The 26409-nt window shown below is 41.4% G+C and overlaps 1 protein-coding gene across 11 annotated transcripts; it reads left to right on the top strand.

The window, feature by feature from the left end:
• The first annotated feature begins 212 nt into the window (after positions 1–212).
• synj1 (synaptojanin 1) lies at positions 213–26409 on the top strand. 11 transcript variants are annotated; one of them, XM_074671672.1, is made up of 33 exons: positions 213–280; positions 1220–1376; positions 1581–1667; positions 2345–2612; positions 2849–3074; positions 4147–4230; positions 6641–6702; positions 8505–8601; positions 8943–9118; positions 9194–9275; positions 9400–9552; positions 10754–10919; positions 11319–11342; positions 11801–11992; positions 12198–12282; positions 12547–12687; positions 12786–12978; positions 13070–13228; positions 13348–13504; positions 13652–13778; positions 13901–14113; positions 14196–14274; positions 14388–14553; positions 14638–14820; positions 16024–16149; positions 16311–16349; positions 17013–17060; positions 19250–19291; positions 20070–20122; positions 20210–20399; positions 21013–21299; positions 21595–21618; positions 22942–23079. In XM_074671672.1, exons 2-32 carry the CDS (start codon positions 1253–1255, stop codon positions 21613–21615), a joined length of 4050 nt encoding a protein of 1349 aa, XP_074527773.1. In that variant the 5' UTR covers positions 213–280; positions 1220–1252; the 3' UTR covers positions 21616–21618; positions 22942–23079. The 11 variants fall into 11 exon arrangements, with proteins under 11 accessions (XP_074527773.1, XP_074527765.1, XP_074527762.1 ...); XM_074671664.1 differs by lacking the exon at positions 21595–21618 and having other exon boundaries at positions 10763–10919; positions 22942–26408; XM_074671661.1 differs by lacking the exon at positions 21595–21618 and having other exon boundaries at positions 22942–26408.

The following is a 26409-nucleotide window of genomic DNA, read 5'->3' as shown; positions in this document are numbered from 1 at the left end:
GTGACTTTCTGTTACAGGTCCTATCTTATATTTTTCATACTCCAAGCACATTTAAAAAGTTTATTGTGTTTTGTTTGCCAAACATTAATTAACGTGCCAAAAATGCGTTTTGCTGTCTTTTACGAAAGCGGACAGTACTGTTTCCCAAACCTAAATGACAACGACACCAGTTATTACGGTAGCTGCAGGTGGGCGTGTTTTGTGTTGGAATGTACCATTAGACCAGCAAACCGGGAAGGATTTTGTTGTGACAGCGAGTAATAACCGGTGGGGGGAAAAGGTAAGGCGAATTCAACGGCCATTTCTGTATACTACATAAATCTTACTCCCAAATGCAAAATTAGGTTGAAATGAAAACTCTTGTGCAGCTAGGTTAACTACGTAAGGGAGTATTTGGGATTTTTGTATTACTAAAGGCCAGCTTAACATCCCGGACGTGCAGGTAGTTCCAACATCAAAATACCGTCCGCTAGCGAATCATAGCTATCACTGTGATTACTTTAGCTAACCGAGCTAACGTTATCAGCTAGCTGTACATGGATGAAGGACAGTGAGCTGATTTTACTTGAGCATTTTCTCTCTCCCGTTTTCTGATCTTCTATTTGAAACACTCGGCTTTACTGCTAGCTACCGTGTAATAAACGCAGGGATAGCCTCGTCTGCTGCAGTTGCTCAATGAAGTCGTGACTGTCTGTGTTAGGATGGATGATATTTGAGTCTCCTGGCCTAACGATAACGTTCATGATGCCTTTGCAGCTCACAACCTTCAGCCTCCTGTGATATTTACATCTAAGTAATATTATTATTGTCATGTCTTGGCTTTTGGTGCGTCCAATATTGGTAAGGCCATGTCGGGCTTCTTATTTCGCAATGATAGCTCTGCTGTCTGTTTAAATCACGCAGTCTGTAATGCTTTTACTTGATAATATCATTGCTTTTTGCAATAACTACGTGATACTTAAAATTACATGTTGCTAATTTTGCAGCAAGCGTGGCCTAATTTACGTACCTACACAAGTACCTACTATTACTTAAGTCTTGGCGTCAGCCATAAGAGTACCTACAGTTATGATCTATATCCAGAAAAAGGGCTGAGTATTAGATCCTAAGAGATCAAACACCACCTCTCCAACAAGGATAAACAGAGCATCATAAAACCTCATGGCCATAAAGAGTACAAAAGTCGTGTCTGCTCTAATTAATTCTCTCTGCTTCACAGGTCATATTATAGGTTATTCATCTTGGCTCAACAATGGCCTTCAGCAAGGGATATCGCATCTACCACAAGCTGGATCCACCCCCCTACAGTGTCATAGTGGAAACTAGGACCAGAGAAGAATGTCTCATGTTTGAGTCAGGGGCTGTTGCCGTTCTCTGTAAGGCATCCTCCTATTTGTTTGCACTGTGATGAGAGCGTTTCAGCTCTCCTTTTCTCTCATCCATTGTAAAAGACATTCCACAGAATGTATAACGCTGAATGTGCTGTGTAATTGTTATTAATTTAATAGTGCATCTATCTATATGGAGAAGGCATAACTAGCTAATTTTCTTACATTGTTTTGCTCTATTTTTGCTTGTAGCGGCAGCAGAGAAGGAGGCCATTAAAAACACATACACTAAGATTGTAGATGCATATGGAATCCTGGGTGTCCTCCGCCTAAATTTGGGTAAGCTACACAAACATCTTTATTCATTTCTCAGTGTTGTCGCAGTTCCCTGGGTGCAGTCCAAATTCTGACCTCCGGTTTCTGGTGTGACTCTGGTTTGTGTTTTTCTGTTGCGGTTTACTTAAGCTGCTTTCTACTGACCTCTGCATGACCTTGAAGGCTCATGTTATCACAACAAGGAAAAAGCTGCATCAAAGATTAAACTTGGTGTTATAGATTGGAGAGATTTTACAGGCTGGTGATTTCCTTGAAGATAATAAAAGTATCAACCATTTCTTTTCTGTTTTCTAAATGCTTAAAATTTAAATGAAGCTGTGGTATATATCTAACAACATCTTAAGTTCTTTATTTTAATTTGTTATTGCAAAGCAACATGCCATAGCCACAGCCTGCTCTTGCCAGAGAGCACACTTTAGCTGTGAAGAGCAGACCACTGCAAAGGATGGGGTTCCACTGCAGACGCTAGAAGACAAAATGAAGTCAGCCAAAAGGAATCTGGTGCATATGATGTCACTTCAAGGATTGGTTAATAGGAAAAAATATGTGGATAGAAGCGTGAGACAAAACCCCTGATCACCCTGTCAGGGCTTCAGTTTGCAATAATAACCCGGCCATTTTTTCATTACATGTAGTTTGTGTTTCAAAGCTTTTTCCCTTTCTCCACCTCACTCCTGCAGGCGACTCCATGCTCCACAGTCTGGTGGTTGTGTCAGGATGCAGCTCTGTGGGGAAGGTACAGGATTCAGAGGTTTTCAGGGTCACACAGACAGACTTTATATCACTGAAGAATGATCCGGGAGATGAGGACCGGATAGCTGAGGTGCGAAAGGTCCTGAACTCTGGACACTTCTACTTTGCCTGGTCTGCCACCGGAATCAGCATGGACTTGAGTCTCAATGCACATCGCAGGATCCTAGAAGACACTACAGATAACCGCTTCTTCTGGTGAGAGCATGAAATGTGACTGGTTTATGTTTGAAAGAGGAGCAGTAGGCAGCCTTAAAAAGTCAACTTGGTGCATGTTCTGCAATTCCATCATTTTTGGTGATGCAAAAGCGTCTTTGGTTTGTGTGATCATGGGGGCTGTGTGATTTGCAACCAAGGTGTGAAAAATCTCTGCTCACACTGAGTTTCTTTGTGTATTATTCACTGCCTTGTCCTTGTTGCTTATTCACCAATAGGAACCAGTCTCTGCATCTGCACCTCAAACACTATGGAGTAAATTGCGATGATTGGCTGTTGAGGCTGATGTGTGGTGGTGTGGAGATCAGGACCATTTATGCCGGGCACAAACAGGCCAAAGCCTGCATTTTCTCCCGCCTCAGCTCAGAGCGAGCGGGCACACGATTCAACGTGAGAGGGACGAATGATGATGGACAGGTGGCAAACTTTGTGGAGACGGAACAGGTGAGTAAAATCTTTTATCGTTTTCTTGCAAAAAACGTTTCAAAATGTATAGAAATACTGTTATCAGAAGCAAATGAACTCAAGCTTCCAGGCTGCCTTGACTATTACTGGACTTATTACTGGAGGATGGATCATGGGATACTGGCTTTTGTGACATTATTCCTTTTTTTCTCATAAGCACACTGTAGAGTCACAGTGTGATTTTTCGTTGTATTTCAACAGTGATTATGATTGTTTAACAGCAAATCTAATGCAGCATTGTTATGAAACATCATTTCATCATACAAACTCAAGCCTCTCTCCATTTTAATTCTTTGAACTTCCTTATTGAATGGTCTTCAGTCAAGTCTATGTGTACTGAGTCAACAGAACATTTTCGCAAGACAAATGTCTATTTGAATAAGCGAAGTTACTTTCCAGCTTCCTGTTGTAGAAAATGACTAGTTTGCATTTTCCTTTTTCATAGTTCCTCTTTTATGAAACAAACCAGGGTCTGTAGTTTGGAGAGAACAACTATAACAACTACAAATATCACTTAAACGTTATGCCCTCATACACCTCAACACACTGATATTTGTGTTGAATATGCAAACATTAGGAGCTTCTTAGATGTCAGGTTAATTGTGGGGTACTTAGTAGACTTCATTGTGTTGTTCAGTGTTTTGGTTATTCAGGCGAGTCCCTGCAGTTTCAAGAGAGAATGTTAATGAAAAAATATTCATCAGCTCAGTATAATGTGGTGTATAGCGTGGTTTTCTGTTAGGTATCTCTTTTATTTATGTTATGTGTTGCCCAAGTGGCCACAAACACCACGGTTCCATAAAAGCAGAAGTGAAGTCAGTTCCTCTGTGTTTTGTAGTGACTGAAGAATTGGCGTTAGTCAGTTCCCTGTGGTTTGAATGGTTTATGAAGGAGAATTTTGGCGCCATTTTTCCCCTTTTTTGTCCTGTATTTTTTATAAGTGTGTGGCCAATGAATATATGTTTTGAAGTGAGATTTTTTCTTTTTTTTCCTTTGTTATTTTCACACAAGACGAATGAATTTCAACAAAGTTTCCTCTCGTTTCACACAGGTCATTTTCCTGGATGATAAAGTCTCATCATTCATACAGATCCGTGGGTCTATCCCTCTCTTCTGGGAGCAGCCAGGAATCCAGGTAATGGGGACTAAATCTCAGCAGTAGAGCCAGCTTTTAATTCTGGACGTGTGAGGGTTTTCATATACAAAGCCACATCATATGAAAATCATAAAACAGTCTTCATGTTTGTGTTGGATCCCTGAACATTTTGTACCAGTTGTACCTGCAGATAAGGTTCAGTCAGTGTCATCCGAGTTCAAACTGTGAGTGTAAACACTGAACTCTGATGAAGCTGATTTAAGATTTTACCAAACAAAAAGACTTCACTGAATCTTACTTTTTCTTAAGGTCTTAAAGATGCATACAAAGAGAATTTTAAGTCTTCTGGAATAAAACAAAAAAAATTGCATACATCAGCCAAACTTAATGCGTTTTGTCCATGCTGTGTTCAGAAAAAGTCTCTTAAGGGTGTTTTGTTGCAACTGAATGAGAATCGGCGCCCTAATGGTCTGGATGAGAACCCCCACCTGGTATAACTTTTTCTTTTATTGGCTCTCTCTGGTGCTGGCGCTTTCATACTACAGATAAGGGTTTCTCTGCGCAATGTCAGAAACGAGGGTTAAAAATGAGGCAATCCCATTATGGATTTTTACGAAGGTCCTGGACAAAGCACCTGTCAAGAGACACTGCTTTGAAGATTAAAAACCAGTCGTAGGACCTGTCATTAGATGCAGACCATAAACAACATCCTTGGGATCCTGCTGTCCTTGTCCTGACATTTCACAGACTACATCAGACGTGGGGGAGGTTCATCATAGATACAGCAGTTGGTAAAGGGCATTTTTCTGTTTTCCTCAGCTCCCAGACATCTTTGGTCAGGTGAGAGCCTGGTCTGAAAACATCCCCTGGCCATTCCTGTAGCTTAATTTGAGGTTAGTTTCCAAGAACCTGGAACAAGCTGTCAAAACTCAGAGGAGGCCAATAACAACCAAGACCATATAAGTCACAGATTCAGTGCACAAAGTCTGTGGTTGGGTCTGAACACAGGGGAGTGGGCTCGGGGTTGTTTTCAGACAGAACTGTAGTCCTCCTGCTTGTGAAGCATTGTGTTAGCTTTTAGTCCCTTCTTCCAAGTGTGGCTCTGTAGGCTTATCCCCATGTCCTTCCTAATTTTCTCTTATTCATTCCCTGAGCAGGATGCATAGTTTGAGTTTGAACCAGAAGAGGAGTATTGATCTGTTTTCAGTTGGTTTACACTAGAAATAGTTTTGAAGCAGTCTCTAAATGACATTTTCAGTGTCACTGTGTAAAACCCGGCTGAATAGGATGCAAATAGTTGGTAGGGTGGCTTCCTTTTAGTCTTGTGTGACGACAGAAGCTCATACTTCTAATCACTTATGATACCTGTTTGTTTAAAGTTGCTGCTTTTGTTGTATTTAGTGGTTAGTTGTAAATATTGAAGAATACGCTTGCCTACTTCTTATCTTTTTAAGTCGCTAAGTTTCTGAACTGCTTTTATTTTATCAGCCACTAGACCCAAATTTGACTGTGTGTTGAATTAAGGGAAGAAATTCTGTTGTCAACTGTGATAATGCAACTGAGTAGAAGATAGCCAAAGTAGCTGTTCAAAGCAACACGCTAAGTTGTGGAGGAGTTTTGGTCTGAGGTGTACAGCTGTAACCTGAGTCCTTTCAGATGCTATCTCAGGAAGTTATTAAATATGCATGTCAGAGACCTGCACAGCAGAGCTAGAGCTAGAGGCAAACAGAGTGACAAAATGACAGCAGCATGAAGGAAAATGTCTTACTGCTAATGCCAACAAGTTTATGCTTCCTGTGACATTAATTGTGTAGGAGGAGAAGATTAAGGCTGATGTTGCAGAAAGGGTGATTTGATTAGCTTCTTTAAGTCCTGTTGATGACACAATAGGAAGGAAAGAAACAAGGAAATGTTTTAGCACAAGCACAGAGGAACAAGTAAGGACCTGCAGTGATGAGTGAGGAGATTTCTGAGCAACAGTGACTCTGCAGCCTTGCTGCTAAGCCTGTCAAGGTGTGGCCATGCAAGGTCATACCTGCCTTTACTCCCCTTTAAAGCTCTCAGTTCTTCTTGTGACTGAGTCAGTGCCAGTTGTCTTCTGAAATAGGAAAGTATAATAAGGATTATTAAGTCTTCAAATAGGTCACACGAAGGACTGGACATTCAACAAGGTTTCCCCTCTGCTCAGTGTCTCGCCTCTCTATAAACAAATCTCCTCCTGCTGCCCCCGTGTAGCTGTTGTCCTGAGGCGTTTTTGCCACTCTAAATTCTTCAGTTCAAGTGTTTCTGAACTCTGTCCAAACTTCATTCTTCCCTGCCAGGTTTTCTGGTCATCTGCAACATGTGTGCCCATGTTACTCTCCTCTTTAAAGCTTTGATTTGATGTAAAGAAGGACACTGTTACTAGTGTCTTTTTTTTCCGTCTTGTCTTGCTGTCTCCTCTCTGCAGGTTGGCTCTCACCGTGTCAAACTCTCAAGAGGATTTGAAGCAAATGCACCAGCATTCGAAAGGTAATTAAAATGTTCTGTGCAGTGTGTGTACACAGGGCTTTGTTTGCACATGTACCGGTTTCCAGCGGCTTAATCCAGCCTCAGATTACTAGTCCGCTGAGGAGTGAGGAGACAATAATATTATGTCTCCTGTGAGGCCGAGGTGGAGAAAAGCTCTCCAGACTTGTGAAGCAGTGATGTTAATTGAAGTGAGTCCTTAGAGGCAGGTTTACTGCAGGGAAGAGGAAGGACAGATTAGCTGGTCATGATTAACTGTCGACCTTAATAAACTAAATTCATGGCAGACAGTGAAAGTCCTTCTTAATTGATTGTTGACATCTCTTAGAACTTAAAGTATTTTACAGTTTCACTAACTAGATTTATGCTTTTAACTAACTAACAAAGTGAAATAATCAGTTATTAACGAACTGATTCTTTTTCATCATTTTATGTCTATTCAAAAGTGTCCTTTCAAATTTCTCTATAGCTGTTACAAACAGCTCGGTTTCAGTGTCTTACATCAGTCCTCCTCTTTAACAGGCGGTAACTTGTAGAGAAAATGCTTGGAAACAAATATGAGCCCCTCATCCAGTGGAATCATCCACTATGATTTGATAGAGATGGATCACACCATTTGTTTGAAATGTGGTGTTATTTTTGTAGTAACATCAGAACTTCTTGGCCTTATACTAAAACATCGACAATATGAATTGATTTCTACATGATCAAACTTATTTCTTTTATAGGGTCACTGCCTCAAAATCCAGTCTTGGTAAATTAGACATTTTTATTTCTGGTCAGAGAATAAGAGTCTGAGTAACACCTTTTCAGATGTCCTGAAAAATACTTCAGTCATGAATTGATAAGCATAAATACAGACCATCTAGTTAAAGATAATCTGTCCTTCATGGCAGCAGTGACAATGTGGAGTTTTAAACCAGACATCTTGGACTTTAGAGGATGGAGTCTGATTATTGATATCCTGAACATGCAAAGACAAGCAAGTCAGATGGTGCACCATTTGTACTTTTGGATGAATCACTTGTATTTTCACTCTAGCAGTTGGCAACACAACTTGTCTTTCTCAATATCTGTCCAGACCAGATCTTACAACTCATCCATTTTTTTTCTGTTTGCTGTAGCAGGCTGTTATATCTCTGATCAAATGCCTTAGATAGAACAAGGCCTTCTTTTTATAAACATGGTCTGCTGGATGATGCTCTTACATCCCTTTTTTTACAATTTAATAAACCAGTTTGCTCTCGAGGCCCTGAGATTATTACCAGTGTTACCATTTTGTGTCTCTGGTCTCTAAAACTTCAAGAAAAACATATTCCTCAGATGAGAAACTGCCTCAGTGCGATCATACAAGAATCAGTCTGTGTTATCACATTGCACTCCCTCGGCTGTTTTGATGTGAGGGCTAAAGCCCATCTGTTACGCCTGGCTTACTCAACCTGACTGTCATCCATCCGTCTTATCTTTTAAATCTATTTTTCTTAAACTTTGAAATGCTTCTAAACTGTGTTTTGCACGGTGTCCTTGGGTGACTTGAAAGGGGCCTTGAAATAAAATGTATTTAAAGGGATGCATAAGCAAACTAAAAATGAAAGATTGCTAACCAAGACTTCACATTAACGAACAGTTACTAACAGACAGTTACTCAGGGGGTTCTTCTGTCTCACAAATATGTAAAATTATACAGCTAAGCATTGGTAACACGCATTTAGACTTCAGTATATTCAGATAATGCTACTATTTTACCAGTTATGTCATTATTGGAACCGTACAGTGCTTATGATGTGTATGAATGTGTTTTCCAGACACTTCACAGCACTGCGGAGGTTGTATGGTAAACAGGTGATCATCAACCTGCTTGGGAGTAAGGAAGGAGAACACATGCTCAGCAAAGCATTCCAAGTAAGAGGAACCGTTATGTCCCTGAACATGATCATGCTCTGAAGACATTTACAAAACAGGCAATGTTGAAACACAGTCCCAGTCAGTTAAGCCACACCTTAGCAACAAGAGAAGTCCTTCTTATACTAAGTGTGCAGATATAGAGTAATGATGAGTTACTGCAAAATGCCCTTAATCAGGAAATCCCTAATTGAAAATAGACTAGTTCAAGTTTTTTCTTAGATTTGTTCAAGTCAGTGTTGCTACAATTTTCTGATCTCGTTTTCCATCTAACATTTCCATCTTCAGTTTGAATGTGAGGGAGTAAGTCCTCTTTCTGTCATCCTCACTGTTGTTTTCAGAGTCACTTAAAGGCTTCAGAGCATGCCTCATCTGTGAAAATGGTGAACTTTGATTACCATGCAAATGTGAGGGGAGGTAAAGCAGACAAACTGCACAGCGTCCTCAAACCTTACCTCAGCAAGTTCATCGAGGAGTGTGGCTTCTTTTACTACTCCGGAGAGACCGGCATCACAAGGTAAGGTCAAACATACTGCATGTACAAAGTTGTGTGAAATGTCACTTGTGTTAACATTTTAACGGGTCATTGTAGGTCTCAGGGTGGGACCATCAGGACCAACTGTCTGGATTGTCTGGACAGAACCAACAGTGTGCAGGCCTTTTTTGCCCTTGAGGTAGGAGTCTGAAACATGGTGCTGTTTTTCCTATTTGTTTATGAATTAGTGTTTTTATCTTTGCTGCCCATTGTTTATGAGGGATTATGTGTTTAATCCGACCCCCTGGTCCTCACTACACCAGATGCTGCCAAAACAGTTGGAGGAAATGGGCCTGACGGAGAAACCCCAGCTGGTGGCCAGGTTCCAGGAAGTTTTTAGGACTATGTGGTCTGCAAATGGAGACTCTGTCAGCAAGATCTATGCGGGCACAGGTGCTTTGGATGGCAAAGCAAAGGTACAACATAGACAACACATTAGTTTGGTTTTACCAATGAAGAAAACCTTTGATCTGAAGTAAATTGTTTAGCCTAACATGTAGGATAATCATTATTGATGACTTTAAAGAGCAACTGATGTGAGAACCTGAAATAGAAATGAGTAGTTGTTTGTGCAAGAAAACTTTGGAAACCTTTCATTAACCACAAAGGTCTTAAAAGTTGAGATATTTTTTATATGCAAGCTTGGGATGATCAAAAATGACCCTGCTGACAACTGACTAAAACCAAGATGAATTCAAAGCACTGATTATGATTATTAACATTTGAAGTATGTGCTTGGCAGCCTTTTATTCAAAGTTACAGAAGGGAAAACTTTAACAGCATTTGGTTCCACCTTACAATAAAGGCTGAAACCTTTTACTAAATAGTTTCATTTAAAACAATGAACTGTGCTTTGTGTGTGCAGTGACAGAGCTGACTGTCTCTGTTTGTAGAGTTTTGTGTGCTTCTGTTTCTTAACTCTTGTGTGCTATCTCTTTCCGCTGTCCTCTGGACATCTCTCCCTCTGTGGTAAGTGAAAGAGCCAGTCAGTGTTTTTGAGCCGTGGGTCTTTTGGTGCATTTTTGATTTCAGTGTCTGTGGGTAAAGTGGTGATAATTAAGATGGAGGATGGGGTGGGTGGGACTTCTTTGAGGAAACAACTTGATTTCGTGACTCTTGACGCCTCTTGGAAATGGATTCTGCCTCAACCTGGCAACTCAAAAGCTCCACAGGGATACCCTCTGATCTGCTGAGATTCAGTTAAAGAAAATCCAAGGAGTGGGGACAAAAATGGATCAGTTCTTGCTTGTTTAGTGATCATTTTCTTATCATGGTATCATATCCAACTATGTTAATATATCCAAATGTTGTCTGAATTATCCTTCAACACCAGATGTCTGATTAGACAAGTCTGTAGTAATCAATCCACTTCACATTAAATTGTATTGCATCACACATCCCTTTGTGAAATTTTGCACCTTGTGAAGCAGTTTTGATCCTTCACGGTCTGTTATACTGTCTTGTTTTACTTTACTTTCCTGTTCCTCCTTTTCTTTTTCGTCCATGGTTGCTGTAGGAATCCACTGCCTTTTCTGACGGCAGTTGGAAATTGCGCTTATAAAAAGGAGGGCCATATGTAATTGTTTTTCCATCATTTGTGTGTGTGTGTGTGTGTAGGCGGGGAAGCTGAAAGATGGAGCCCGATCTGTAACTAGGACCATCCAGAACAACTTCTTTGACAGCTCCAAGCAGGAAGCGATCGACATCCTGAGGCTGGGCTCCACACTGAACAGTGACCTGGCAGACAAAGCCCGGGCCTTGCTCACCACATCCAGTCTTTACGGTAATTCTTTATAGCTTAGATTATAAAACTTAAAAGCTTCCTAAATCATTAAATTGCATCTTGTCTACAATTTACCAATAAAAAAGTTTACAACGTTTAAATGTTCCAGTATATTTTTGTGTAGTTTTAATAGTACCTCCATGATTCTTTGAATTATTTGAAACTTTATTAAGATTTAATCTGCATCTGTTGTAGCTTTGCTAGCCAGGAGCTAATCTTCACAATCGCAGGGTTTGTCCTCTGCTCTGTGTCAAGTGGGAAGTGTAATCTCTGTGTGTCAGCTCCCTGCCCCAGTAAGATTAATGTGACCTACTGCTCTTCTGGCATTATCTGTTGAAGCCCTGGTTAACCCCGCCCTTCTCTCCCTTCTCTTCCTGCTGCTCTTGTGCACAATCTTAGTCACTGAGCCGGTATTACAATCAGGTATAGTAACTGACCAACTGCCTCAAGTGGATGGATCCTTTCATCCTGTCACACAGTTGTCATATCCATTGTGTTTGCTGCATTTTTCATTCATTTGTTACCCAGTGCTAGTAGTGGTTTTATCCTCTGCCTGTTGCATAAGAGCAGGATTTTGAAATTGTTTTTGACAGCCAAAAAAAGGCAATGAAATGTGACCTCACTCTGAGAGTGACGCTACAGGCAGAAATGAACCATTACACGGCTGTTTTGTAAATGTTTATCTGTATTTTAGCAGCAGTTTTTTTCTCCCTGTCATGCCTCATGTTTAAGAAGAATGTTTCCGTCATCTTCCTCTCGTGTATTTGAATGTTTTCCCTTTTTTCTTGTATCCTTTTCCCATTTTTGTTTGCCCTTTCCTGTAGAAAAAAAAACAAGCTAAATCATTTTCTGCCTTAATCTCACTCTCCTCACCTCTACAGCTTCCCCAAGGGTATTACTTGGAATGTGTCAAAACTACCAAAAATACACTAAGCCCAAGCAGATCCGAGTGGGCGTGGGCACCTGGAACGTCAACGGGGGCAAACAGTTTCGGAGTATTGCTTTCCGCAACCAGACACTCAATGACTGGCTGTTGGATGCTCCAAAGAAAGCAGGTCACCCCGAGTTCCAAGGTTTGTTCATTTATTTCCATTTGCACGCAATAAATTTCACTTTAATGCTTTTGTTTGAGAACTGGAAAGAGAGATCAGGATTGGAGCCAGGAGTTCTTCAAAAAATGTTAAATAAAAAAAAATTAAAACAAATTCCAGGAGACTTATAATAATCTTGATTACAAAAACACTAACGCTGGTCATTGTCCAATTTTCCTGTTCACAGACTCTAAAGCCAACCCCATAGACATCTTTGCCATTGGTTTTGAAGAAATGGTTGAACTGAATGCTGGAAACATTGTCAGTGCCAGGTATGTGAGCAAGTGTTCAGAGAATTTCTTCCACAGCATTTTTCTCATGAGATGTTTCACACTTTAATCTGATCTGACCTATATCACACACCAAATCTTTTCGTTTCATCTTTTTAAAAGAAAAAAAAAAGACTGTCAGTTAAAATTTTAAAAGTCAAGTGACAAGAAATGTGTTACTGCTTTTTTATTAGCTTGTTTTGAGAGGTTTGTCTTCTTTGGGCTTTCCTTGATCATCACTTCAACTTCTGCTTCTGTTTCTCTTAGCACAACAAACCAGAAACTTTGGGCGGCTGAGCTGCAAAAAAACATATCTCGAGATCACAAGTATGTGCTGCTTGCCTCCGAGCAGCTGGTGGGTGTGTGTCTGTTTGTTTTCATCCGCCCACAGCATGCACCTTTTATCAGGTATGAATAACATGCATTGTTGTTAACTACTTGTAAAATTGTTGCAGGGATCATATCCAGTGTACTAAATTTAGTCTTTCCTTTGTAATTTCTCCCAGGGATGTAGCTGTAGATACTGTAAAGACTGGAATGGGCGGGGCTACAGGCAACAAAGGAGGTGTCGCCATCCGCATGCTGTTCCACACCACCAGCATCTGCTTCGTTTGCTCCCACTTCGCTGCTGGACAGTCGCAGGTTAAAGAGAGGAATGACGACTACAGTGAGATCACGCGCAGACTCAGTTTCCCTATGGTAACAACCGTCACATCACTGGTTAGATTTTAACACTCTTCAGCTAAAAAGTAAAACAAAAACATGACCTCATCCGTTCTATCCATGTCAGGGTCGTCTGTTGTATTCACACGACTATATTTTCTGGTGCGGAGACTTCAACTATCGAATCAGCATGCCCAACGAGGAAGTGAAGGACCTGATCAAACAGCAGAACTGGGATGCTTTGATGGCAGGGGACCAGTTGTTGGACCAGAAGAACGCTGGTCTGGTGAGACCTACAACTTATGTTTGCAGCATTTCTAACTTCTGCTTCCTCCTTAAATAACACTATAAACATTGAGCTTTGTTTTTTTTTTAAACCTGCACTAATGCCAAACTGCTTCACAGGTTTTTAGAGGTTTCATCGAGGGGAAGTTAGATTTTGCTCCTACCTACAAGTACGACCTCTTCTCTGAGGATTATGACACCAGTGAGAAATGCCGCACGCCAGCATGGACTGACCGCATCCTCTGGAAGAGGAGGAAGTGGAACTTTGACAAAATAGGTAGGATGAGAAGCCACTAACCAGATTAAACAACTTTCTGTCCTACATTCCACCAGTAAAAACATGTAATTCTTAACCTTTGAAAAACAAGGGATCACTTCACCTGGCTGGGCTTGTTACTCATGAAGATATATTTTTTCTTTGCAGCTGAGGAGATGAATGTTGTAGGAGCAGCTTCCACATCTGGGGAGAAAGAGGATGATCCAGATTACCCTTGGAGCCCTGGAACTCTGAAGTACTATGGCAGGGCTGAGCTGAAGACCTCTGACCACAGGTTAGTAACAGCATACATCATATATGTAGGATTTGAGCAAATAAGCAACATGTGCATTTTTTTCAGAGCTGCTCAATCATATAGTATTTGTTATTCAAAACTCATCTTTTATTTTACCCCAGGCCCGTGGTGTCAATAATAGACGTGGACATCCTGGAAGTGGACCCAGAGGCTCGGCACCAAGTCTACAAAGATGTCATCGCCCTGCAAGGGCCTCCAGATGGCACCATCCTAGTGTCGCTCTGTTCCTCCGGCCCTGATGACTTCTTCGACGATCCCCTCATAGATGAGCTCCTGGAAAAGTTCACTAACTTTGGAGAGGTCATCCTCATCAGGCGAGTCTGACGTTTCAACGCAGACAGACATGATTCATCTTCAGACAGGACGACCATATTAACCATGTCCTTGTTCCTGCAGGTTTGTCGAGGAGAAGATGTGGGTGACTTTCTTGGAAGGTTACTCTGCTCTGGCTGCTCTGTCTCTCAGTGCTTCCACCGTGAGTCATGTCTGATCTTTTAAATAAATTCATAGCTAGAACAACAGAAAAATACATCTGTTTTTACTCAGTTGTATGCCTGATAACCAAAGTCTGCTCCATTTTTCACTCAGGTGCTCGGCAAAGTGATCGACATCCGTCTGAAGAGTCCAGGCTGGATCAAGAGTATGGAGGACGAGATGAGTGTGGAGAGAATCTGTGGGAGCATCCCCACCTCAGCCAGCTCCACCCTCCTTGCTGAGGACACTGACATGGGTGACGATGATTATGATATGGAAGGTAAGGATATATAATAGATATTGGTTTTATTAAATTGTGTGGTTTCAGAGGCGTTTACTCCTGCCTCCCTGTCACTTTTTTCAGGTGATGTGGACGATGAGGTGGAGGAGATTCTTCCCCAGCACCTGCAGCCTGGAGCAGGCTCTGGCCCTGGGTCGTCCCCTCTGCCCTCCCCTCGCAGCAGTCCCTGTCCCTCCCCCACCCACGGTGAACCTGCTGCTCCCAGCAGGCCGAGCAGATCAGCACAGCCCCCTCGACCATCACAAGGTAACTGTTTGGTGTAGCAGGAGACATACCATTCAATCACCTGCTCTGCTGAAAGTCTTCCTGCCCTAAACTTAAATTCTCTTCTGTTTGTAATAAATGCAAACAGATTTAAGCCCAACTCCTCAGAGGAGAGAGGTTCCAGGTAAAATATAGTGTGATAATTTAGCTGATGTTTGGTGGTAGAAAGCGTGTGGTGTTTCTGGTAGAAAAGAAATCTTGTTTCCTTTGAAACATGTTCTCTCGTGTGTTGTATTTAAAATTCTAATGTTGTATTTACCTTTTTTTGGTCAAGCTTAGATCACAGCTAAATACATAAAACATATTGCAAAGGTGACAGTGTGAGAAATGAGGCACAAGGCTTGATTTATGTTTGACCAAAGTGTTTACACACAGAAACTGTACAGTTTGTTCTTTAACATTTAGTCTTAAGCTCACTGGTGAAAAAATTCATATGTTGTTTTGGGCTTTCATGAAATTTCACATAGAGACGATGTATTTACAATTTTCATTACAGAAATCTGCAGTCTAAGGCTGGCACACATCACAGGATTCTTCAAACCTTCACACATTGAGAGACCACACACTTGAAGTTAACAAAAGACAGATTGCACAAGATCTCTCTGTTCTGACCCTAAAATGTGTGGTGTGCACTCTGGAGGACACCACACACTAATCAGTTCTTCAGCAAAGTATCTGCTTCTCAACACTCAATATTCCACATCTCACGCAGTAAAACGTGACTTCGGTGTAAACAAACATGATGGATGAACAGGAAAAAGCAATGATGGTTGATTCGGCCTCCAATATTCCAAAAAAAAACACAAAAAAGAAAGAAATTATGGAAAAAGTTGTGGAGACAGCGGGAATTGGGCTGTATGAACAACAATGTGAATTGGTGGTGATTAAAGTCGTCATAAGTATTACAGATAGATTTCTTACTTCCTCTTCAGTCAGATGTTCATTATCTATGATCTCTGAATCAGAGGCCTTCCAAGCGGCTCTGACCAAAATAATCACTTTTAGCACACCCCACACCACAGGAAAATCACACACAATGTCATTTGCAAACATCCGACAATCAGAGCTTTGCTGGCTTTGATCTAAGGGAGTGGGATTGGAACAAAAATCAGCCTGATTATCCTGTAGTGTGCACCCGCTTTTAACCACTTCTGGTTTGTGAATAACTGTTCTTTTCTCTTCTAGGACCACCTGTTGACTTCCAGCCTGGGGCCCCCACATCAAGCATGGAGCCGAAACGCCCGCCTCCTCCTCGTCCCGGGGCTCCTCCAGCCAGACCAGCTCCCCCTCAACGTCCACCACCACCATCAGGTAAGAGTGTCATCAAATGGTCCTATAGACAGCCTGTTTAAAACGAATACCCTCTACTATGACGGGTAGAAAAAACTTTTTTTCATTTTATTAACATTTTTCCTGTGTCAGGAGATTAAACATTCTCACCTTTATCCCAATGCTTCGCCTCATTTCTGAAGGAGGCATGAGCCCCCTCACAGTTAGGAGGGACTCTGCAGGTAAAGTGATGGCTGTAGAAATGTGTGTCTTGTGCTTACATTGCTAAAGCATTAAAAGTATCAGCCTCTTTTTTTCCAGCTACACAAAAAGAGAATGACATTGCATTAGGGCTGACTCAGTACGCTGCCTCATTAGTTTCTATACTCAGTTCAGTTGAGGAAATTGCAATAACAACGGCAATTATGTTGCACTATGGCACGCTCAAGACTCACAGCTTATGTAACATCATGATATTCAGCTTGCAGCCTTTGTGTTTTGAGAGAGATTTCTCTTTTAATTAAATGCCTGTGGTTGCTGAGTCATGCTTGGTTTAGTTAAACAGTGTAGATATGGTTTGTGGTTATGAAAAGATCCAAATGTAGTGAGTGTTTTATCTGAGGTTAATGTAAGTTTAAGGAGAACTTGGCTTGCAAAGCCATAATACTTACATCCTCCTCCTCATGTGGTAAAGCTTTAAAACATGTTAAAGTGCTGTAGATTGTCCCTGAAGTTTTTGCCCTTATTTGAAATTGAGATGTGGATTTTTTAGGTCACCCAATTAGTTATTTCTTTTCCGTTTAATGCAGCCAACCCTGCAGCGAAAATTCTCACAGTCAACTCTTGTTACTTTTTTCCTGCCATGCTTTATTTTGAAAAAACTGTTTCTTTTCTTTGGATTTAAGACTGTGGCAAATGTCCCACCCCACTGCTCGGTAGGAGAGGCAGTGAAGGTAAATGTCGGTTTGTCTTTTTATCACCAGATGATCCCTGTACCTTAACACCTGAGCATCAATGTGATTGATGCTTTTATTACAATGATGTGTTCTGCATCATTGTGGGTCCTCTGACTCTTGTTTTTGTGAGTAGGAGTGTTTCGTCGCCTGTTGTGAAAAAAATATCTTGCTTATTTATGCAAAATAACCAGAGAATGCAAAATTGATTGGACGTTCTCAGCATAGAGAATTTGCATTCCTGCAGTTATTTTGCCACTACAGGCAAATGTAGAAAGGTTTGTTCTTTCTAATACAATGTTTTAATGGCCATCGATGTAATGAATCTGTACTATTTAGGATTGAGGGCTTTGATTAACAAAAACAGCAGGAAATACAGGCAGAGGCTTTATTTCTATAGTCATTTGTTTGGGAAGAGTAAATATGGGATTTTCATGGCTCTAATTGAAAAGGGAGAGTATTGACAGGCTCTAAATTGACTGTCTGTCTATATTACCGTCTCTTTCTGTCAGTCTCTAAATCACTGTAATAACTGACAGATAAAGTTAAAGGTCAACTCTCTTTGGTCGAGACTTAAAATGATCTTCAAGTCAGATTGGCTGCACTTATCCACTACGATTAGGAATGTAATGATACTCACAATAAGATTCAGTGATAGATTTGAGTTAATAACACTTTTTTTTTTTTCTTTTTTTTTTGGTTTGTTTCGTTTTGTTTTGAAAGGTGTGAGTAACCCACTTCTAGCTCAGGGAAAAAATCATCTCAAAAAACTGTTATTTTTTCTCCTACCTTTTATCTTGATTAGTTTCTTACCTGGTTTGTCAAAACAATGTCTTCATTTTAAAAAAAGGCACAAAGATAATCTTGCTAAACACTGATAAGGCGGGGTCATAACATGTCTTCCAAAATTTGGAAAAAAAATATTTACAATTTTACATTTCATCCATGATTATAGAAACATAAAGAAAAATATGCATTCAATTTTATATTAATCCTCTAAAGCCCAGTGTAGCACCTGCGCTGGGACCTGCATAATAAGTGTTGAAACACAGTAGGTTTGAAACCAGATGAGATAGATCGATCATTCTTTTTGATAATAAAATCTGAGGATTAACACTTTCATTTTTAATTTTAAAAATGTCCCAGGGCACGGTTTCCTTGCACTGATGTGTTTGCTGATCCAGACTGGGGTTGTCCACATTCCCTCTTTTGCTGAATTCATGTCATCACGTTTTTTGTTCATTTACATTTTTGTGAAATACAGCCATGACATTTCTGTATGTAGAAAAATAATGTACAAAAGTCTAATTTTTTACTGTTTATTGTCACATCTTGGCAATTCAATAAATAATAAACATTACATTTGGGGATAAAGGGTTGTATTGATGTATAGCAAAAGTTTTGTACAGAAAATGAGACTACAGTATGTAAAAATGCAAAGATATGCTCTGGCAGACTGTGAAGGGGTGGGTCGTAAAAAGGGTTAAACCATCCAAACAGAAAAAGTTTGATCTGTTTTCCTTTTTTTTTCATATCGCAAGACATTTACGATGGTGTCAGCTGCAAAAGACACAGTCTAATTTTCTACCCATTAGCTTAATGAAGCATCTTAGGCGTATTTTTGATTATTTTTTTTTCCCTGTACTGGGATTGGTCTGTCTGTGTGTTCATACAGAAGGGTGTCATCAGTCTCTGACAGCACTGTTTTGAAGCTTATGTTCAGAAAGTTTCGGGATCCCTGGTTGAGATGACAATCTTTCATGTGAAAAAGAATTAGCTAAAATAGTTTTCAGATACATTTTGGTGAAGAGGCAAACACAACAGAGTGTCGGCATGTCCGTACGTCTTCTATCAGCCCTAAAAACGGAGTCAAAGGCACAAGGGATCCCACATAGCTTCTAATACAAAGAGTAATAATATGTGTTTTCTTTCTCGCTGACTTAATTTGTCCCATTGGTTTTAAAATGTTGAACTCTCTCTCAGAGTATCATTACATCCCTATCTCTGATTAGTGTTTGAACCCTACATTCATAGCATCTCAGGCTTCTTTGCTCTGCTGCATTTTTACCACCATACGCTTTCCCTTCTGCTTTTTATTAAGTGTTAAGTTATAAGAATAGCTGCTCCCTGTCACCAGGTTTGAACTTTGTGTAACATTGATGTAATTTGGTTTCTGTTGTGCTGCGAAGGAGCAAAAAGCCCTTCTCTTCCTCGTCCTGATTCTGCTGCAGGTGAGTGTTACAAATCATAGCCTTAAAAAGCGCTGATGTATGGGCGAAGGATGATGAGTCAGTTGTGTCAGTTTGTGATTTTCATTTAAAGCCTTGTTTTGTTTGAACTTTTCTTGTGCTTGCTTGAAGTGATCTGGCTTTGTGGTTATTTATTTATAGTCTGATACAAATAGCGTTTGAACCGAGGTGTCAGGAAGGGTTTGGTTGCTTAGCCCAACAGTGTCAAGACCTTTCCACACCTCTCTTTATTTGTATAGTGTGTGTGTGTGTGTGTGTGTGTGTGTGTGTGTGTGTGTGTGTGTGTGTGTGTGTGTGTGTGTGTGTGTGTGTGTGTGTGTGTGTGTGTGTGTGTGTGTGTGTGTGTGTGTGTGCTTGTGTGTGTGTGGTTGGCCTTAGCCCTCTGTCTCATTACAGTGAGTCTGTGTGTCTGTTGTTGGCAGAATTGACTTAGGTTTGGTGACAGTAAACAGAAGCAGACATCTAAGTGGCGTGGGAACATGTTTGCAGGCTCGCAGAAAGGGTTTCAGACAGAGAGGAGTGAACGATGAGGTGTGTGCTTACAGGCTGTACGTTGGCTCACAGAACAAGGCCTCCCTCTCCTCCAGACCTCCTGCAGCTCAGGAATGAATGAGTCATCACTGATTATGGGTTTAGTCTCTGGAAATAAGTCCTGTCATATGATGAGAATGGTTTGCAGCATCAAACCAACAGGTGCCCTTTAATACACAAACTTTTTTTGTTGCTTATCTATGCTGTTTGTGTGTTTTCACTCTTTCAGCTCGAGGCCAAGCAGCAGTAGGAGCCCCTGGACCAGGAGGTGTTCCCAGACCAGTGAGTGTACAAGTCTGAAATACATGTTTCTTTTTTAGTGTTTTTCAGGTCATTTGTAAAGTTCTTCCTTTTCTTTTTGTGATCTAGAACATTCCTCCTCGAGCTGGTGTTATCAGTATGCCTCCTCAGTCTCGTCCACCACCTCCCTCTCATCCTGGAGCACCCAGACCCATCCCTGAGGTGCATCCCGGGGCCCCTCGGCCTATACCAGACACCCACCCAGGAGCCCCACGGCCAATTCCCAGTGGGCAGGCCAAGCCTCCTGACCTGCCTCTAGGTAATGAAATGACATCTAAGATTGTTCACCCTTATTAAGGGGTCATTTACACGACAATGGTTGTAGGGTGAAACGCAAAAGTTTTGTTGCGTTTCAGCCTCGCGTTTGCACGGAAACGGCGTTTTAGCTGAGCTGAAACTCAAACTTTTGAAAACGGCCTCCAGAGTGGGATCTTTCTGAAACGCTGCTGACACCGTTGCCGTGTAAACATTAAGCCGGCGTTTTCAGTGGAAACAATGACATGACACTCCGCTCCTCACGCAAGCATACAAACAGTACAACAGTTCCGTTTTTTACGACGGTCGCGAACAACCGTGTTGTGCTTGTGCTGCTCAATCTGCCGTATCTGCTGACTGTCTTAATAAAAAATGTGCATCTGTTGCTCCACTTTTGCTCTTAGTATTCCCCAATACACTAGATGATCGGCTCAACTCAGACAGTTATAGCGCCGACTACAGGCCTGGCAGGCTTACTACAGAGTTTTCAGTCCCTCAGCATTTCCGTGTAAACGCAGATTTTTTTTCACTGAGTTTCAGTGTTTTCAGATGAAACGTTGTCGTGTAAACGGGGCCTAAGTTTTGTTGTGAATTTACATAACTATTTCTTCCCTCAGGTCCTCCCCCCTCGGGCCCACCTCCCACAGAGCCCCCTGCAGTGAGACCCCAGGTTCCTCCACCCATGCAGCCTGCACCTTCTACCCAGTCCCAACTCCCCGCACCCATGCAGCCCTCACTTCCAGCCCCACTCCAGCCACAGCAAGGCGCAACTGCTGCTGCTGGCCCCGCTGCACCTGCTGGGCCTGCACAGGGTCTCTCCTCTCCGAAACCCCCTCCACGCTCCCGCTCCTCTCATGCTCTGCCGCCTGATGCTGCCAAGTCTGAGACGGCCCCAGCTGCGCAGGTTTGTGCCAATTTCTTTTTCATCAAATATTTGGAATTTCAACGACAGAACAGAGAACACTAACATGATCATCTACTGAGAGAGATATTTCTGCTTGCATGCAATTAAATCTTGTGCTACAGATTATTTCTGCTGCTTTGAATATTAGGTCAGAGGCTTTGCTTAATCATGACAAACATAGAAGTCAAGGTCTGCGAATCTTTCTGCTGCTTTGTCTCACTTCTGATGAGCTCAGTTGTCTTTGTCATTCTTCCTGCTTTTTGTCTCTCTGACACATTTGTCTCTCTCTCACAAGCCGGAGAAGCCCTCAGGGTGAAAGGTACTTTATATTAAACCACCTCTTTGTCACATCTCCATCGTACAACAGTCCACCGCTTTAATCGTTATTACCTCTCATACGTCACACCCAGTAACCCTCTTCTTTCGTTTTGTTCCCCTTTTCCTTCCTTTCCTTTCTTAAGAGGTCACTTATTGTTTTGTGTTAGGCTCATAAAACAGAGCATCAGTTGTTTTCTTTCCTGTTGGTCAACACATCAACCTCTGAATGTCATGAAGATAAAGAAAAAACAGATGTGAATGTGATGTTTGTTGGCCATTCTCCCCTCACTAGTCCTTTCATATCTGCTCACTGTGAGTCAGGTGCTGGGAGTGAACACATATGCAACGACATCATTTTTTTGAGTTGACATTTTGTTTAATTTGCTTTATCTCCTTTGATTATGATTAGAATTAGTGATTGATAACAAGAAGTCAGAACAGTTAATAAATCACAAAATGTGTTTTTGATGTTTTTAGAATCTGGATGGTTTGATGGTACCCTGTGGAGCTTCTAACAGCAAGTGGCATTGTGGACTCAGAGTTTACGAGCCATCTCCAGAAAACTTCTTTCCTTCAAAACACATCTTTGAAAAAGACAGATCACCTTATATTCTCAGTTCTGTTTTCAAAAACCGATATTTGTTCACAGCAGTAGAAGGCGCCACTTATCTGAAAAGTGAGTGTACTTCTCATGACCAAGGCCAGCTTTCTGTCAGCGCCGCGGCATCAGAGTGATAAAGATTGAGAGACACGAAGGTCAAAGTAAAGTAGCACATTAGTAAAGAAAGTGATGTTGCTTTTGGAGAAAATTGTTGTCTTGCAGGAGAGTTATACAATAAATCACCCTTGTGTAATGTCCAAAGGTTGTAAAATAGTATTTTAACAAGGAAAAACATGGGGGTGGGTAGCAGTGCAGGGTCTTAAAATCACAGTTGTCTCATGTTCAGGCCAATACAGTATGGTCAAATATGGTTTATTTTGCTTGTAGTTAGGTGAAATTAAGGATATATTTCTCTGATTAAATCAAATCTTTGTTATTTCCCCAAATTTCCCCACGCTACCAAAAGAAGGCTCCAAAATCTGCCCCAAAAATGCTTTAAAAGACCAAGAAACCTTACAGCTTGAGTTTCACCCACTGGAAATTATAAATAAAGGCTAATACCGGTTTGTCTATAAGGAAGCTCCAAAGGGTATCTTAAAGTTTGTGATAAAACAACATTTTGATCATTAGTCACAGGAATACTCCATAAAATGATAGTGCAGATACATGTCATCTCTGAGACTTCTGAAAGACTTTTCATTTGCTGTTTTTTGTCCTCCACAGACCAACGGACTGAACGGAATCCAAAGAGAAGCACAATGGAAGGCTGACCCCTTTGACACACTCGCAACTGACTTCCTCTCCTCCTCCTCTTCCTCGTCCTCCTCCTGGCACCACACTCAGTCCTTGAACAGAGGCTCCTCCCTGCGTGCGCCCCCTGCTGTTCCTGCGTCTAAAGTGTCCTCCAACACTCTCCCTTCATCCTTCTCCCTCCAGTCATCTGCTCTGTCAGACCTGCAGACACTCGATTCGTCCTCTTCTTCCTTACTCTCCACCCCCTCACCGTTAGCATCCTCTCTGCTCCCACCTCCGCCCATTCCATCCCGTAGCCGCTCGCAGGAGACCCTACGTGCCTCCCCTTGCTCCTTCCAGATTGACCCGCTCCCTGCGAGACCCAGCAGTACCAACCCCTTCACAGGCCCTCTGGCGCAGCAGCAACAGCGCTCACTTACCCCAGATTTCAGCATCCAGCATCCAGCACCGATGCTAAACCTTCAGAGGACCATGTCTGCGCTCACACAGCCACTTATCCCAACTCAAGCCCCCATCCCTGCACCCACCTCCCAACTCCAAAGGACCACATCCCTGTTTGGACCATCATCTGCTCCTCTGCTGCTTCCTCTCCCCGCTGACCCCTCTCCCACTCCATCCTTGCCTCTGGCACCACCTTCCTCCCTTCCTCCTGCCTTAGCTCCTCGTCGCCAGCCACCTCCCCCAGCAGGGAAACCAACCAAGCAGTGGGTCACTTTTGATGATGATTTCGATTTTCCACCAAAAACCAAAACCACACAGGCCCTGAGTTTCCCTTCCAGGTCTCAGACTCTGCCTCAGCCTTCTCGTTCTGTGTTTGACTCAGAGCCTGACTGGTTATCCTCCACCCCTTCAGTTTTCCCCACCCCTCCTCCTCCCATCCCTACCAGAACTGTAACCACTAACCCAAAGCTCCCAGAGGGGCCCAGTGATGACTGCTTCTTCCCCAGGGAGTCCACGGAAAGATAGGATCACTCTTAGAGAATTAAGGGCATATCCAGATATGTATAGATCTATGATAAATGTGTATATGTGTGTGTATGTACAAAAGAGACAGTATTTAAGAAGTATAGACCAATTCCCTCCTGAAACACAGCAGAGGATTTATATGTTGAGCGGTAACATGAGAAGTGTAAGGTCCTAAATATAACTTTACTACACGTTTGCTTGTGACCTGATGCTAACATTTATTTTTAATGAGTCCATCTGATTTTTGTTTTATATTTATGGCAGCAAACGTGTCTGTGTCCACAGTATATATATAAATATATAGTTCTATATCGAATACATGTAAGTGCACAAACCATGTGTGCAATCACTCGTGCAATATCAAAACATGTCTGTGTAGCCGTGCAGCTTTCAGTGTCAGTGCTGCATTTACTACGACACACTGCGGTTCATATCCAACATTTTGACTGATAGTAGAGGGTGACACTTCACTTTCTCTACATTTTGAGCACTGCAGGGTTTACATTTAAGAGTATCTTTGCTTGGACCTGAAAAGATTATGTTTCTGTTTGTAGGGTGCAAGTTTAAGAGTCATTTCCTGCTCTTGCTTTTATCATGAATGTACTTTATGTTGCACTGGCTTTTTCATTGTTTTGTGTCCCACACAAAGACGTGAACAGGAACTCCACCAGATAGCGTCATGTTCACGGCTTCAGATCCGACGCTCTGTGATATCAGCTCACCTCCTCATTCTCTCTACACAGTCATAACTTCATCTGCGGGATTTTTTGCTTTGCTGCAAAAATGTTGTTGCTCTATATTAAACCTATTCATAGTGATCATGTATAAATGTAGATTTTCAGATTGAAAACTACTCGCTTAGTGTGTGTTTGTGATGATGTCAGTGGTTTGCACAGTGGACCAGATGAGCACTGAATTGACACAGGGACAAAAATGAGCGTCATCATCAGTGACTTTCCACTTCTCTGTTTTCTTCCTCTTTGATTCATCCAAAGCATTTAACCTCACTAATGTTGTAAATTCAGAGAATGTGGCTCCTATGTGTGTGTGTGAGTGTTTGTACTTCTGTTACTTCTAAGTATGATAGGGTCAGTAGACACAGCAGCAAAGACATGACATGGATCATAATAATGAAAGGGCATTTTTTTTTACCGAAATGTTTGTTCATGCAAAATTCATCCTTTTAATTTCCAGATTCATTCACTCTAAATAATCTACTGTTAATACTATGGTGAGAAGTAATGTGTTGTGTTTGAGGTGCTTATTGTCTGTTGTGGTGTTTGTGTTTGGATGTGAGTGTGTGTACAGAGTTAAGAGTGAAATATCAGTTTTGTTTCCCGACCAGGACGTCATTCTTTTTAAATCACAAACAGGTTCAGGCTCTACAGCCACTGTACTTACCCACTCATGACTGTAAGTGTGTATTTCCACTCTCTAGGTTGTTACAGGATGTGAAGTTGCAAAAAAAACAGTACAAACAAAGGACTCTTTTACTCTAAGCACCTAATACCTGAGTGGGATTCTCCTCTGTAGCAGCATTAATAAGGTTGTTCACCACTTTGACTGAATTTACAGACTCCACTACACATAGTGCTTGAACCAAATACATCACCAGACACATATTTCCAGTACAGTGTTTGAAGTCTCCTTACAAGGCGCAGTACAAGCCACATTCCAGATAGCAGTGTGGATTTGAGTGTTGGGTGTCCAAGCCTCCTCAGTCTTAACAAACTCACTTGTTCTCTCTATCATGTATCTGTTTTCCCTGCTGAGAGTAAACCAGACTTCATGACCATTTTTGAGATGTGTGATGTCATCAGAGGGAATTTCAGTATTTCACTTTCAACCTTACACTGCTCTTCAGTTAAGGTGGTCAGGAATGGTGTTTAAAAAAAGCATCACTAAGAGTAAACTCCTCCCTTACATTACGAATTCAAGCTGGTATAGTTCAATCAGGTATTGTTTCTGTATAAGCGAACAGGATTTGGAAGGATATCTGACCCAAGGATCTGACTAGGTTATGCTTTTGCGCTTTTTTTAAATTCAGTGTAATATAAAACAATAATCTTCACCCACTGCACTGAAAGCAGTCGCTATCTATGTAAGCAAGTGTATCAGGTTGCCTCTGCTTACATGTCGATGTCATCTGTTAAATGCATTTATCGTGTTATCCAAATGTGTGCAGTAGATACTGGTTCTGCATTAACAGTAGTTGACTAGCCAGCGCTTTGTGTCATGTTCAAATTGAGATTTTATAGGAAAACAAATTGCTCCTTTTGTGAGGTCAGTGTCCCTTTTTATGGCTATAATCCATAGTAAGAGTCTGTGTCGTTGAACATATTGTATGTATTAAAAAGAAAACATGACGCTGCGATTCATGTTAATATCCAACGTTCCATATTTTAAGTGCACAGCAGATTGCACATTTATGTATGAAGCAGTTTATGTTGTATGTATGCAAAAATAAATGTA

The sequence above is a fragment of the Halichoeres trimaculatus genome, unplaced genomic scaffold, assembly GCF_033239565.1.
Source record: "Halichoeres trimaculatus isolate MK-OKI-2021-1 unplaced genomic scaffold, fHalTri1.1 fHalTri1_scaffold_6, whole genome shotgun sequence".
Classification (NCBI taxonomy): Eukaryota; Metazoa; Chordata; class Actinopteri; order Labriformes; family Labridae; genus Halichoeres; species Halichoeres trimaculatus.
This window is presented reverse-complemented; position numbering and strand designations above follow the sequence as displayed.